General features: G+C 42.1%; 1 protein-coding gene across 2 annotated transcripts in view; it reads left to right on the top strand.

Moving 5' to 3' along the window:
* The first annotated feature begins 355 nt into the window (after positions 1-355).
* Positions 356-12,240, top strand: part of LOC309382982 (sodium channel protein type 2 subunit alpha-like) — a 72,701-nt gene continuing 60,816 nt past the window's right edge. Inside the window, exons 1-5 of one of the 2 annotated variants that reach the window (XM_081934989.1) lie at positions 356-440; positions 2,473-2,601; positions 4,993-5,084; positions 7,588-7,821; positions 11,516-11,579. In XM_081934989.1, the coding sequence (XP_081791115.1) occupies positions 370-440; positions 2,473-2,601; positions 4,993-5,084; positions 7,588-7,821; positions 11,516-11,579 (590 nt within the window). In that variant the 5' untranslated portion in view covers positions 356-369. Of the gene's footprint in view, positions 441-2,472; positions 2,602-4,801; positions 4,894-4,992; positions 5,085-7,587; positions 7,822-11,515; positions 11,580-12,240 lie in introns of both variants that reach the window. The other variant, XM_081934990.1, reaches the window with a different exon arrangement.

Here is a 12,240-nt window from a genome sequence, read left to right as displayed (position 1 = left end):
AAGTCTAAATTGGTTCTCAACCTTTCCAATGCCGCGACCCTTTAATACAGTTCCTCATGTTGTGGTGACCCCCAACCATAAAATTGGTGTTTCGGTTCCCAAGACCATCGAAAATAGTCTGATGGTCTTAGGCAACCCCTGTGAAAGGGTTGTTCGACCCCCAAAGGGGTCCCGACCCACAGGTTGAGAACCACTGGTCTAAATGCTATTGCTATTTAGAGAATAAATGTATGCCTGTGTATCTCATTCAATTAAGTGGGCTTAACTTTTGAGTAGACATATATTGAAATGAATTGGTAGGTGTAAGTATTTGTCTAGAATTTGCGACATATTCCTTGACATAATCCAACATTATTCAGCATCTTTATTATGTTTACTATTCTCACAAACTGTGTATTCATGACTTTGAAAGAACCTCCTGAGTGGTCAAAGATGGTAGAGTAAGTACACAATTTATTTGTTTTCCTACTCTTCTATAGACAGTCTTGTGATAATACTGTATCTAGGCAGTGATGTAGATTTACAACAAGAAGAAAACATATATGGTGTTTTATGGATTGTTTTTGGTTCCACCACCCTCCTCCAAAAAAATACCAAATGGTAGTATTAGAGCCAGCTCATACTGACTTGCAAGTGCCAATTGTTAAATTTTCTGGAATTTTGTGAGCCAATTGAAAACAGCTCAGCTACAATGCCTGGTACTCTGATCAGCTGTTTGGCAACTCACAGCAGTAACTGAGCCAGAAGAGCCTGTGATACATTTTTCAGAACATTAATAGATACATACCATGTACTATTTTTATTTCGACTCATAAGTGATAAACTGGCGTTGGCCGGGTATGTAATTATCCCAATCCTGTATTAGAGGGCGCCCCCTTGTGAAGCCGTTACCATGGCAACTCCACTGTGCTGTACAATAGAAGCCATTTTAAGGCACAACAGGCTGTATCTTAACAGAACCTGAATCCAAAATGCACACTATCGCTGTCAAAAGTACTGTGACTTGACACTGTAGATATAATGCAGTCCTTTTAATTTCAGCGGCCCAGGCATTCCAAAGTTATGCTGGAACACACACACAGACAGACACACGGCCACACCCCAAGTGGTGCTAGGGGTGTCTTACCCCCACAGTATTTTTTTCCAGAGAGTAAGTCATCTGTGTTACCAAGTTTGGTTGAAATTGCGGAAGGCTTTCCAGAGTTATGCTGGAACATACACAAACACACACACAGAGAGAGCCATTTTTATACATATAGATTAATGCAATTTAATGGGAGATGATGGCTCAGCAGTTAAAGATGCTGAGTTTGGCAGCTGGGGAGCTCCCATTACTTGTCCCAGCTCCCACCCGCCTAGCAGTTTGAAAGCATGCAAATGTGATTAGATCAATTTGTACCCCTTTGGTGGGAAGATAACAGCATGAGCCGGCGTGGCGCAGTGGTTAGAGTGCAGTACATATTCAAGGAAAAAAGAAAGTTTCACAAACCAAATCTCATGGAATTTATGGGGGATGGAAGAACTACTTGTCCAAAATAGAACATGTAATATGCTTCCATAAAACAATAAGGGCTTTGATATCTTTTTATCGCTAGTCTATCGCTTCAGTAATATACTATGTTCCTTCTGTTAATATATCTTCCTTCTTACTCTGCAAATAAGGAAGAACATTACCTTTCTGTATTAAAAACTTGGTACATTGGTACTGTCAAGGGAAGATTTCACCCTGAACTAAATGAGCTCTAGGAGTCGACGGCTTTTCCAAACAGCATATCATCAAGAAGTGAAAAAATAAAATAAAACCCGAAAACGTGTTCTAGTGAAAACAAGCTTTAATATAAAAATAAGAAATAGAAAATAAACAAATCTATCTAATTGTTACATTTTGACAAGAACAAATGTTGCCCGTCCTCTATGAAGACGAACAGAAGATCAAAAGGAAGAAGTCTCTGGAATGTGTGATGTATTAGAAAGCATGCGCAGTAAATCATTGCTGATAAGCAACACTTCTCTACAGTATAACTTATAATAGAAGCTCAAGTAGACAAACAAAATAACGTAGTGACAGGTACTCTTTAAAACTCTAACAGAATTTGAAAGCAGTCCTCTAGCATTGCGTCTAAAGTTATAAAGTTAAATTGTTATATCTAAAAGCTTTAAATGAGATGTATATCTATGGTAGTGTTTTATGCTCAGTATAAAAATAAGGTGAAAAATCCAGTAGTATAATCTTTCTGATAAAGGGAATGTTCCTGGCCTTAGCTCCAAGATGTAGGAGCAGAAATTGAGAATGAAAGTGGGGGGCAGGGAGGGGGCAGAGGAGTGGAAAGGAAAATTATTGTTTTAAGTGCAGAAACCTCTGCCATAATCGAAGGCACCAAATAAAAGGAAAAGGCCTCAATAATAAAACAAGTAGGAAATACTAAAATCCTGCAGGAATGACCAGTTTGCTTGGATTTTTCTCCCCTTCAGATACACATTCACTGGAATATATACATTTGAATCCCTCATAAAAATCTTTGCAAGAGGTTTCTGTATAGATAAGTTTACTTTCCTTCGAGATCCTTGGAATTGGCTTGATTTTCTTGTAATTTCATTTGCGTAAGTATTCAGCCTTTTTTTTTTTTACATAGGTGACGTGTGTATTTTTAAAGAAACCAGTAATCACTAATATTGCACCTGCATGACAGTTTTGACATACATTAATTGTATTGTTTATGAATTGCAAATAGCTTTTTCTTAGTGGAATGGGCATAATAGGCAAGAGAAATTTCCCCTCATGTGCTCCTCCCCTAACCACTGTTCTAGGATAGGTACAGGAATCCCAGAAGGTAGAAAGAATCCGTGGGAAATTCTCACTTATGAACAGAGTGGAAAAAACTGTCACCAGATACTACAACTAAATCATACTAATCTCATGTTTACTTCAGTTGTGATTAGTTTTTCTTGTTCATAATTAGCTCCCTTTACCAGTAAAGTAGTTTCTCTCAGCAAAATGGCTTGTCCTGAAATCCAATCCATGTTTCTTCAGAATGTATTCTGGAAGTGTAGGAGTAGGTTGAATGTAAAGGATGAATTGCTGTATCTAATCCAATTTTCCCCCTCTTTTTCTTAAATGTCAGAATTTCATTTGTTAAAGCAATAATGGAATAATATGGTGTAACTGATTCAGATTGTCTGAAATACAGACATATACATATACATGCACATACACATATACATACAAATACACATACACCCTTGTGGCCCTAAATTGTTCATCTATATAAAAAAATTAGATTAGATTAACAGAGTTGGAAGGGATCTTATAGGTCATTTAGTCCAACTGCCTCCCCACGCAGCAGACCCTACACCAGTGATGGCGAACTTACTTTGGCTTGCGTGCCATAAGGGGGGGAGCACGGGGTGGGGGCTGCGCTGGTCTGCTGCACCCATAATGCAGTGTGCAACCCCCCAGTGTGCATGTGAGGCACTCCCCCCCCATTTTTGCATGCTTTTTTTGCCCTTCCCAGGCTCCAGAGGCTTTATAGGAGCCTGGGAAGGGTGAAAACAGCCCCCCCCCCCCCGAGGCCCTCCAGAGGCTTCAGGGACCATCAGGAGGTTTCCCTGAAGCCTCCGGAGAACTAAAAATGACCCTATGAGGAAACTGTAAATGAATTCCGGTTTGCTCATAAGGCTGTTTTTAGTCCTCCGGAGGCTTCAGGGAAACCTCCTGAAGGTCCCGAAGCCTCCGGAGGGCTTAAATCGACCCTACGAGGAAACTGGAAGTTTCCGGAAGGCCTCCAGGGGGGCAGGGGAGACTCTTTTCGCCCTCCCCAGGCTCCTATAAAGAGTCTGGAGCCTGGGGAGGGCGAAAAATGGCTTTAAAAAAGACTGAACTCAGCTGGGCAGCGCCTACATGCCAGCTGACAGGGCAACGCCTTGCGTGCCCTGACAAATGGCTCCTCGTGCCACCTGTGGCACGTGTGCCATAGGTTCGCCATCCCGGCCTTACACTATTTGCGACAAATGGCAGTCCAGTCTCTTCTTGAAAGCTTCCAGTGATGAAGCTCCCACAACCTCTGAAGGCAAGCTGTTCCATTGGTTGATTGCTCTCACTGTCAGAAAACTTCTCCTTATTTCCAGGTTGAATCTCTCCTTGTTCAGTTTCCATCCATTATTCTTTGTCTGGCCTTCAGGTGTTTTGGAAAACAGCTTGATCCCTTCCTCTCTGTGGCAGCCCCTCAAATATTGGAACACTGCTATCATGCCTGCCCTGGTCCTTCTCTTCACTAGACTAGCCATGCCCAGGTCCTTCAACTGTTCTTCATATGTTTCAGCCTCCAGGCCCCTAATCATCCTGGTTGCTCTTTTCTGCACTTTAGTAATACATAAATTTACTAGGCTTCCAAAAAAGCACTGACAGTTCTGTATATGGTGGTGCATTTTATAGGGCTGAATGCAGCTCCATTGTAAGGAGGTACTTTATTCCACCATAATACATCCACACAGGCATGGAAATACAAACACCTCAGTTTCAGTGTGTTAACAAAACCATACATACATGGTAAAGCATCTTTAATCATTGATATCAAATGTGCTAGCAAATGTATCACTGACGGTAATTACAAACGTACAAGCATTCACTTGGTGTTATTCCCAGTGGGCACAGTGGGAGTTACTTTCCACTCTATGTGCTGAATGCAAAATCACTAAAACTAAATTATAATTTCATTACCAAAAGGATTTAGCTCAAATAAATCCTCAGGTAAGTATCATGAAGTCTACCTCAACTCTGAATAACTGTGGTTTAATTCTACAGGTATATAACAGAATTTATAAAGCTAGGCAATGTTTCAGCTCTTCGAACTTTCAGAGTATTGAGAGCTTTGAAAACTATTTCTGTAATCCCAGGTAAGATGTAAGTGGTGTAAGGTGTTAGGTCCCTTGTATCTGTCCAACTGTTCCTTTATATCCTGTCATTGTGTTTGTGTGTGAACTCCCCTATTGCAGATATGTGACAGAGTTTGTGGACCTGGGTAATGTCTCAGCGTTGAGAACATTCAGAGTTCTCCGGGCATTGAAAACAATATCAGTCATCCCAGGTGAGAGCTAGGTTAAACCCAGAGGCTGATTTTAATTTGTCAAAACTGCAGTTGTATCTGTTTGGCCCATTTAATTGTTAATCTAGATTATTTGTCTAGAAACAATTCCTTTTTTTCTTGCTGTGGTGAAGACATCAGCCTTAGAGTTTAACACATTTTTGCATGAGATAGCAATGAAAATTATGTTATGTTGCACATGAAAATAGTTACCGTATTTTTCGGAGTATAAGATGCACCGGAGTATAAGACGCAACAAGTTTTTGAAGAGGCATTTTTTTTAAAAAAGTAGAGAGATAGAGAGGGAGAGAGAGAGAAATACAATAGGTAGGGAGAGAGAGAGTAGGGAGAGAGAGAGAGAGAGAGAGAGAAATACAGTAGGTAGGTAGGGAGAGACTGTGTTTGGTAGGTAGGGAAAGGGATAGAGAGAGAGAAACAGAGAGGGAGAGAAATTCAGTAGATAGGGAGAGAGAGAGTAGGTAGGTTGGTAGGTAGAGGGATATATAGAGAGAAATACAGTAGATAGGTAGGGGGAGAGAGAGTAGGTAGGTACATAGGTAGATAGATAGAGGGGGGAAGAGAGAGAGAAATACAGTAGATAGGTAGGGAGAGAGAGAGAGAGAGTAGGTAGGTAGGTAGAGGGAGAGAGAGAGAGAGAAAGAGAGAAATACTGTACATAGCTAGGGAGAGAGAGAGAAAGGTAGGTAGGTAGGTAGATGTCTCCAGATGTATTTATCCATGTGCTGGAAAAGGAAATTGCTGACAACCTGCAGCACCTAAAACTTTGTTTTTGCTGGCACAGCACTTGATCAATGTAATTCTCATCAATCAGTTAAAGAGCTTTCCAAAAGGAAAAAAAAAGTTTTTGCACTCTGCAAACCTCCCATTTTTCGCAAAAACGGGCCCATTTTTTTTTCAAATAAAAGGCATGAATAGCCTTGGGGGGGCTTGCAGAGTGCTTGTGGAAGTTTGGGGGGTCATAAACAAGCAGAAAATTTTGTTTTTTGTCCAAAAAAATTGCATGCATAGCCTTATGGAGGCTTATAGAGTGTTGCTGGGGCTGGGGGGCAAAAAACGGCCTGTTTGTTGCTCATTTCTGCCCTCCCCAGCCCCCAGGAGCTCTCTGAAAACTTCCATAAGGGTATGCACGGCCATTTTGGTGAAGGGGGTGTGGCTTCAGGAGGCAAAAAATGCATGTATAAGATGTACCCAGATTTTCAGCCTCTTTTTTGAGGAAAAAAAGGTGTGTCTTATACTCTGAAAAATGCAGTAATCATCTTTCATACAACAATATGAAAAATGGTTGCACTTTTCATATTCAGGTAGACTTTGCTTATTGAAATAATTTGGGAATGAGGACATTCGTATTTAGAAAATTAGAGTGCTAGTAAACCTTCTAATATACTAATAAAGGAACTGCATGGATATTGCATGAATATAGCTTAAGAAGCCTTACCTTCCAAATCACTTTTTGGCTTGAAATGCCTTGTTTCTTGTCAAGTCATGCTTGAAAAAATTTACTATTGATAAAAGAAAATTCCTTACATCAAATCAGGGGTAGGCAACAAGATACCCCTGGGAACCAGCATGCCACGACACCTCCTTTGCTACTGACTTAGCTTGCCATCCTGCTTGGCTGTGTTAACAAGTCCTTTTATATAGGTATATAAGACCATTGTGAAGCAAAACTGCATCTTCTAATGTTCTATGGAATTATAAGAGCACTTCAAGTCCACCACCGGGGAGAAGGGCTAATTTGACATCTGGTAAATGGGTGTTGAGGGGCACAGTGGCTCAGTGCTAAGATGCTGAGCTTGTCAATCAAAAAAGTCAGCAGTTCGAATCCCTAGTGCCGCATAATGGAGTGAGCTCCCGTTACTTGTCCCAGCTTCTGCCAACCTAGCAGTTCGAAAGCATGTAAAAATGCAAGTAGAAAAATAGGAACCACTTTTGGTGGGAAGGCAACAACGTTCCGTGCGCCTTCAGTATTTAGTCATGCCAACCACATGACCACAGAGACGTCTTTGGACAGCGCTGGCTCTTCGGCTTTGAAACAGAGAGTAGCACGGCCCCCTAGAGTCGGGAACGACTAGTACATATGTGCGAGAGGAACCTTTATCTTTACCTAAATGGGTGTTTTCTCATGTGAAATGTTTGTAATTAACCCATTATTTCAAAATTAAAGGTATCACACACACACACCCCACATACCCCAGTTGCCTACCCCTTGCTTTAGCTGTATGCAAAGTAAGAATAACTAAAGTTGCTGGCTTCCAGTCGCATAGCTGTTTAGGTGATGACGCTTTTTATATTCCTGCATAGTTGCCTTTTTATATATATATATTTCATGTCTCAAGAGTTTAAAGGCTTTCTCTTTTAGCAAAAAAGGTAAATGACTTTGAAAAATAGGAACTGCTTGCATGAAACGTTTTAATTCATCTCAGGTCCCAACACCTAGAGCTCGAACGGAAGCTAATTTGGGATTATGCCTTTCTCTTTATTTTAGGCCTGAAGACAATTGTAGGTGCCCTCATTCAGTCTGTGAAGAAGCTTTCAGATGTTATGATCTTGACTCTGTTTTGTCTGAGTGTGTTTGCCCTAATAGGATTGCAGTTGTTTATGGGTCACTTGAAGCATAAATGCTTGTATTGGCCGAATAACACTTCTCCTGAAGATCCACGCTTTAAGGAATACTACAATGGAACTGAGCTCCTGTGGTCTAAATATATGGAAAATAAAGGTAATGTTTAAATAACAGCAGAAGCAGCAATAATAGTAATCCACTAGAGCAGGCGTCACCAACCCTTTGGACTTCAGGGACCACTAAATTCATAATTTTAAATCCCATGGACCACTGATACGAATTTTTTTTAAAATAAATACTATTTAGGGCAATATAAAAAATGCCTATATTTTTTCTGCTGACTGCCAAAATTTTCTCATGGACCACTGGTTGGTGACCACTGCACTAGAGTACTTGGATATGAATCTAAGCTTTGCCATAAATCCAATTGATGTATTTGGCCACTTCTACATTCAGAAAATATTTGTGGAATCAAAAACATTGCTGTGAATCAACTCACGTCACACTACCATCATTCAGTTGTTCCACTGGGTGGCACTCTTATTTTCCAATATTGAGTTCATTTGTGGTCTTTTTGATTAAAGTGAAAACATCACTTGCTTGACACTGCCTGGCAATAGGGCTGATAATGTAATAATAATTAACCTAAACAATTTTTTTTTCTGGGATAATTTCATTTAGTGGCTTCTCTGGACTAATTACCATATAAATTTAATTCATTTAGTATAGATCATTGAAAATGAATTGCTTAAATGAAGGGAAATCAGTGCTGTTAGTAAAAACACCATTTCAAATAAGAGTTGCAATATAGAACCAATAAAGAGTTGCAATAAATAACCAATAACTCATGTTTTGTATTTGAATCTAAATGCTCAGTCACAGATATAGATTAATTAATTAGTAGTTTTCTGTTGCAAGGTCAAAAAAAAAAAGTAAAGCTCTTTGAAAATGCTAGGGGTGCTCTGTTTGGAGAAAAATGACAATTTCCCATCAATCAAGTTGCCCACTTTCCCAATAGTGATGTTAATTGCAATTCATATTCACACACTGGCAATACTTCACCTTGAAAATCAGATTTTAGTCATCATTTACAGAATCACATGGATTCCTAAGGGTTTTTTTGTTACAGAAAAGTAAAGATATTAAATAATAATAAAGAATTGCTTGGATTCAGGAAATATGATATAATCAGGGTAGTCAACTTCCTTGAATTCCATACACACACACACACCAGTAATAATATCCTATTATCTTTATTACCTCTTCGGTAGCAGGAGCATGCACATACGTGGAAGGCCCATGATAACATCTGAGTGGGTGGGCGGAGCCTCGCACTGCCGCCACTACCGGTTCAGCCGAATTGGTGCGAACACCAACACACACATAGACACACACACACAAACACTTTTAACCTGCATTCCTAACTGCTTTGTCTTCTCCCATACAAGTCTAGTCACAAGACCAGTTATATTTAAAAAGTTGCTGTTAAAGGTAGAAGAACAGATTGTGCACTGTTAACTTATCACTATGTTAGTCTATCTTATTTCCCCATCCACATGCCTCCCAGATGTGTTTGGACTGCTTTATGTTGGGCAAGAGAGTTGTAGAGGCTGTACACATCACAAACACAAGTAAGACATAGTCATTTTGCTCATAACACAAATTTGAAATGAGTTATTTGGATGAAAAACGAGGACTGTTTAATGGTTCTACTTATTTGAATATTGTATAATACACATATTATAGCAAGCCTTTACTTTTTTCGATGCAGGAACACGTAAATCTGAAGTACTCAATGAAGCAAAAATTCAAATTTTAGTTTTAAAAGTTTAGAACTGAAAAAAACATGTCATAAAGCCTCGGCTGGCTCCTGGGACTAGTGAACGCTTCATTGAGTGAGGGGTCCTTGCCAGCTGTCTTGAAAGAGGCGGTGGTGAGGCCCCTACTTAAGAAGCCTTCCCTGGACCCATCAGAGCTTGCCAATTATCGTCCTGTTTCCAACCTTCCCTTCCTAGCGAAGGTTGTAGAGAGTGTGGTGGCGCAACAGTTCCCTTGTCACCTGGAGGAAATTGACTATCTAGACCCGCGCCAGTCCGGTTTCCGGCCCGGTCACAGCACGGAGACGGCTTTGGTCGCGTTGTTGGATGATCTCTGGAGGGCTAAGGATGGGGGTTGTTCCTCCATCCTAGTCCTATTAGATCTCTCAGCGGCTTTCAATACCATCGACCATGGTATCCTGTTGCGCCGCCTGGAGGGATTGGGGGTGAGGGGCACCGTGCTGCGGTGGTTCTCCTCCTACCTCTCCGGACGGACGCAATGTGTGTTGGCAGGGGAGCAGAGGTCGACCCTGAGGCCACTCACTTGTGGGGTGCCACAGGGCTCGGTACTCTCACCTCTCCTGTTCAATACATATATGAAGCCGCTGGGGGAGATCATTCGAGGTTTCGGGGTTGAGTATCATCTGTATGCCGATGATACTCAGTTATACATCTCCACCCCGAACCACCCCAACGAAGCCGTCGAGGTGATGTCCCGGTGCCTGGAGGCCGTACGGGTCTGGATGGGCGACAACAGACTCAAGCTCAACCCTTCCAAGACGGAGTGGCTGTGGCTACCGGCACCCCGGTTCAGCCAGTGGGTTCCATCTCTGGCCAGTGGGGGTGAGCAACTCCCCCCCGTGGACCGGGCGCGCAATTTGGGCATCCTCCTAGACGCGCGGCTGTCGCTGGACGACCATGTGATGGCCGTGGCTAGGGGGGCGTTCCACCAGGTTTGCCTGGTGCGCCAATTGCGCCCCCTACTGGACCAGGACGCCCTTCGCACAGTCACTCATGCCCTTGTGACGTCCCGTCTGGATTACTGCAATGCTCTCTACATGGGGTTCCCCTTGAGATGCACCCGAAGGCTGCAGCTGGTGCAGAATGCGGCCGCGCGGGCAATTATGGGGAGTACTAGGTACTCCCATGTAACACCTCTCCTGCGCGAGCTGCACTGGCTGCCTGTAGCTTTTCGGGTGCGTTTCAAGGTGTTGATTCTTACCTTTAAAGCGCCCCATGGCTCAGGACCTAGTTATTTGCGGGATCGCATCCTACCCCATACATCCCTGCGACCAATTCGCTCTCACAGAGAGGGACTCCTCCAGGTGCCGTCCGCCAAACAATGCCAGCGGGCGACGCCCAGGAGTAGGGCCTTCTCTGTGATGGGCCCGACCCTCTGGAACGACCTCCCCCCTGACATTAGAACCATTACTGATCTCCGCTCCTTCCGTAAGAAACTCAAGACCCACATATTCCAATTAGCTGGCCTGGCCCAATCACAATGATGATCTAATCCCTCAACTCTCCTGGCTGGGCATTTTAAAATTTGGGGTATTTTAATTTGGTTTTAATCTGATTAATTTTTGCACTATTGTACAGACTTGTGTTTAATTTGTTTTTATGGGGTTTTGTAATCGTTGTATATAATGTATTTTATTCTGTCTGTACACCGCCCCGAGTCCCCTTGGGGAGAGGGAGCAGTTGACAAATCCAATAAATGAAATGAAATGAAATGATAAAGATTTTTGTTTAATTTTTTTCTTCCATATAATTAATAATAATGGTATAGAGCATCAACAGAAATTTCTGGATTTTCCACAATCAGGAGAGCAAAACTGCGAAATATTGTGCATGGAATACCAATTTCTACCAAAAGTAGAAATCTCTTCTGTGTCTCTTGATTACTTTCCAATGTATCGGGATGGTTTATTGGATTGTGACTCTTAGTGTGAAAATGTCTTCTGCGACAAACAGAAAACTGTGACTATGATATGAATGAAAATATCATAAGGTTGTTTTTTTCCCCTTACCAGATCACTTTTACTACTTGGAAGGTGCAAAGGATGCCTTGCTCTGCGGTAATAGCTCAGATGCTGGGTAAGTATAGTTTAGAAGAGAAATCCAATATTATCTAACTAAATCTGCTAGTCCAGTGATGCCTAACCTTTTTGTCATTGTGTGCTGAAAGCGTGCGAGTGCGCACGGACCCATAATGCAGTGCGTGTGCACCACCTGCGCTCCACCTGCCCCCCATGCAAGTGCATGTGACACCTCCCCGCTGTGTTCCCCCTGGATGCGCAACCATCATACATGCGCCATACACTCAGCGCATGCATGCACGACCTCTGCATGTGCACCAAGCTCCCCACGTATGCATACATGTCTCCTAGTGGCTGGTGGGAGGCACACACACAGCGGAGCTGAGCTGAGGCGATGGCTCATGTGCCCACAGAGAGGGCTCTGTGTGCCACCTGTGGCACATGTGCCATAGGTTCACCATTACTGAGCTAGTCCATCAATTACTTTCCATTGAATGCTAACATATTTGAGCAAAAGCTATGGAAGAGGTTTGGGGATGCTTTCTGGCATCATGGAACGTTCTACAGAAAGCTGTATCTTAAGGGAAGAAATGGGAGAAATCTAGTATTTTTTCTTTGCTTTATAATATGGCAAGAATATTCAAGCCACTAAAATACTTTGTTTTAAAAGCCCAGTTTAGTCCTAAAGTCCTAAATGAAACTTTGGTTTAGTACAAAGA

The sequence above is a fragment of the Natrix helvetica genome (genome assembly GCF_964273705.1).
Source record: "Natrix helvetica genome assembly, chromosome: 1".
Lineage (NCBI taxonomy): Eukaryota > Metazoa > Chordata > Lepidosauria > Squamata > Natricidae > Natrix > Natrix helvetica.
The sequence above is the reverse complement of the archived record's forward strand: the minus strand, read 5'-3'. Positions and strand labels throughout refer to the sequence as shown.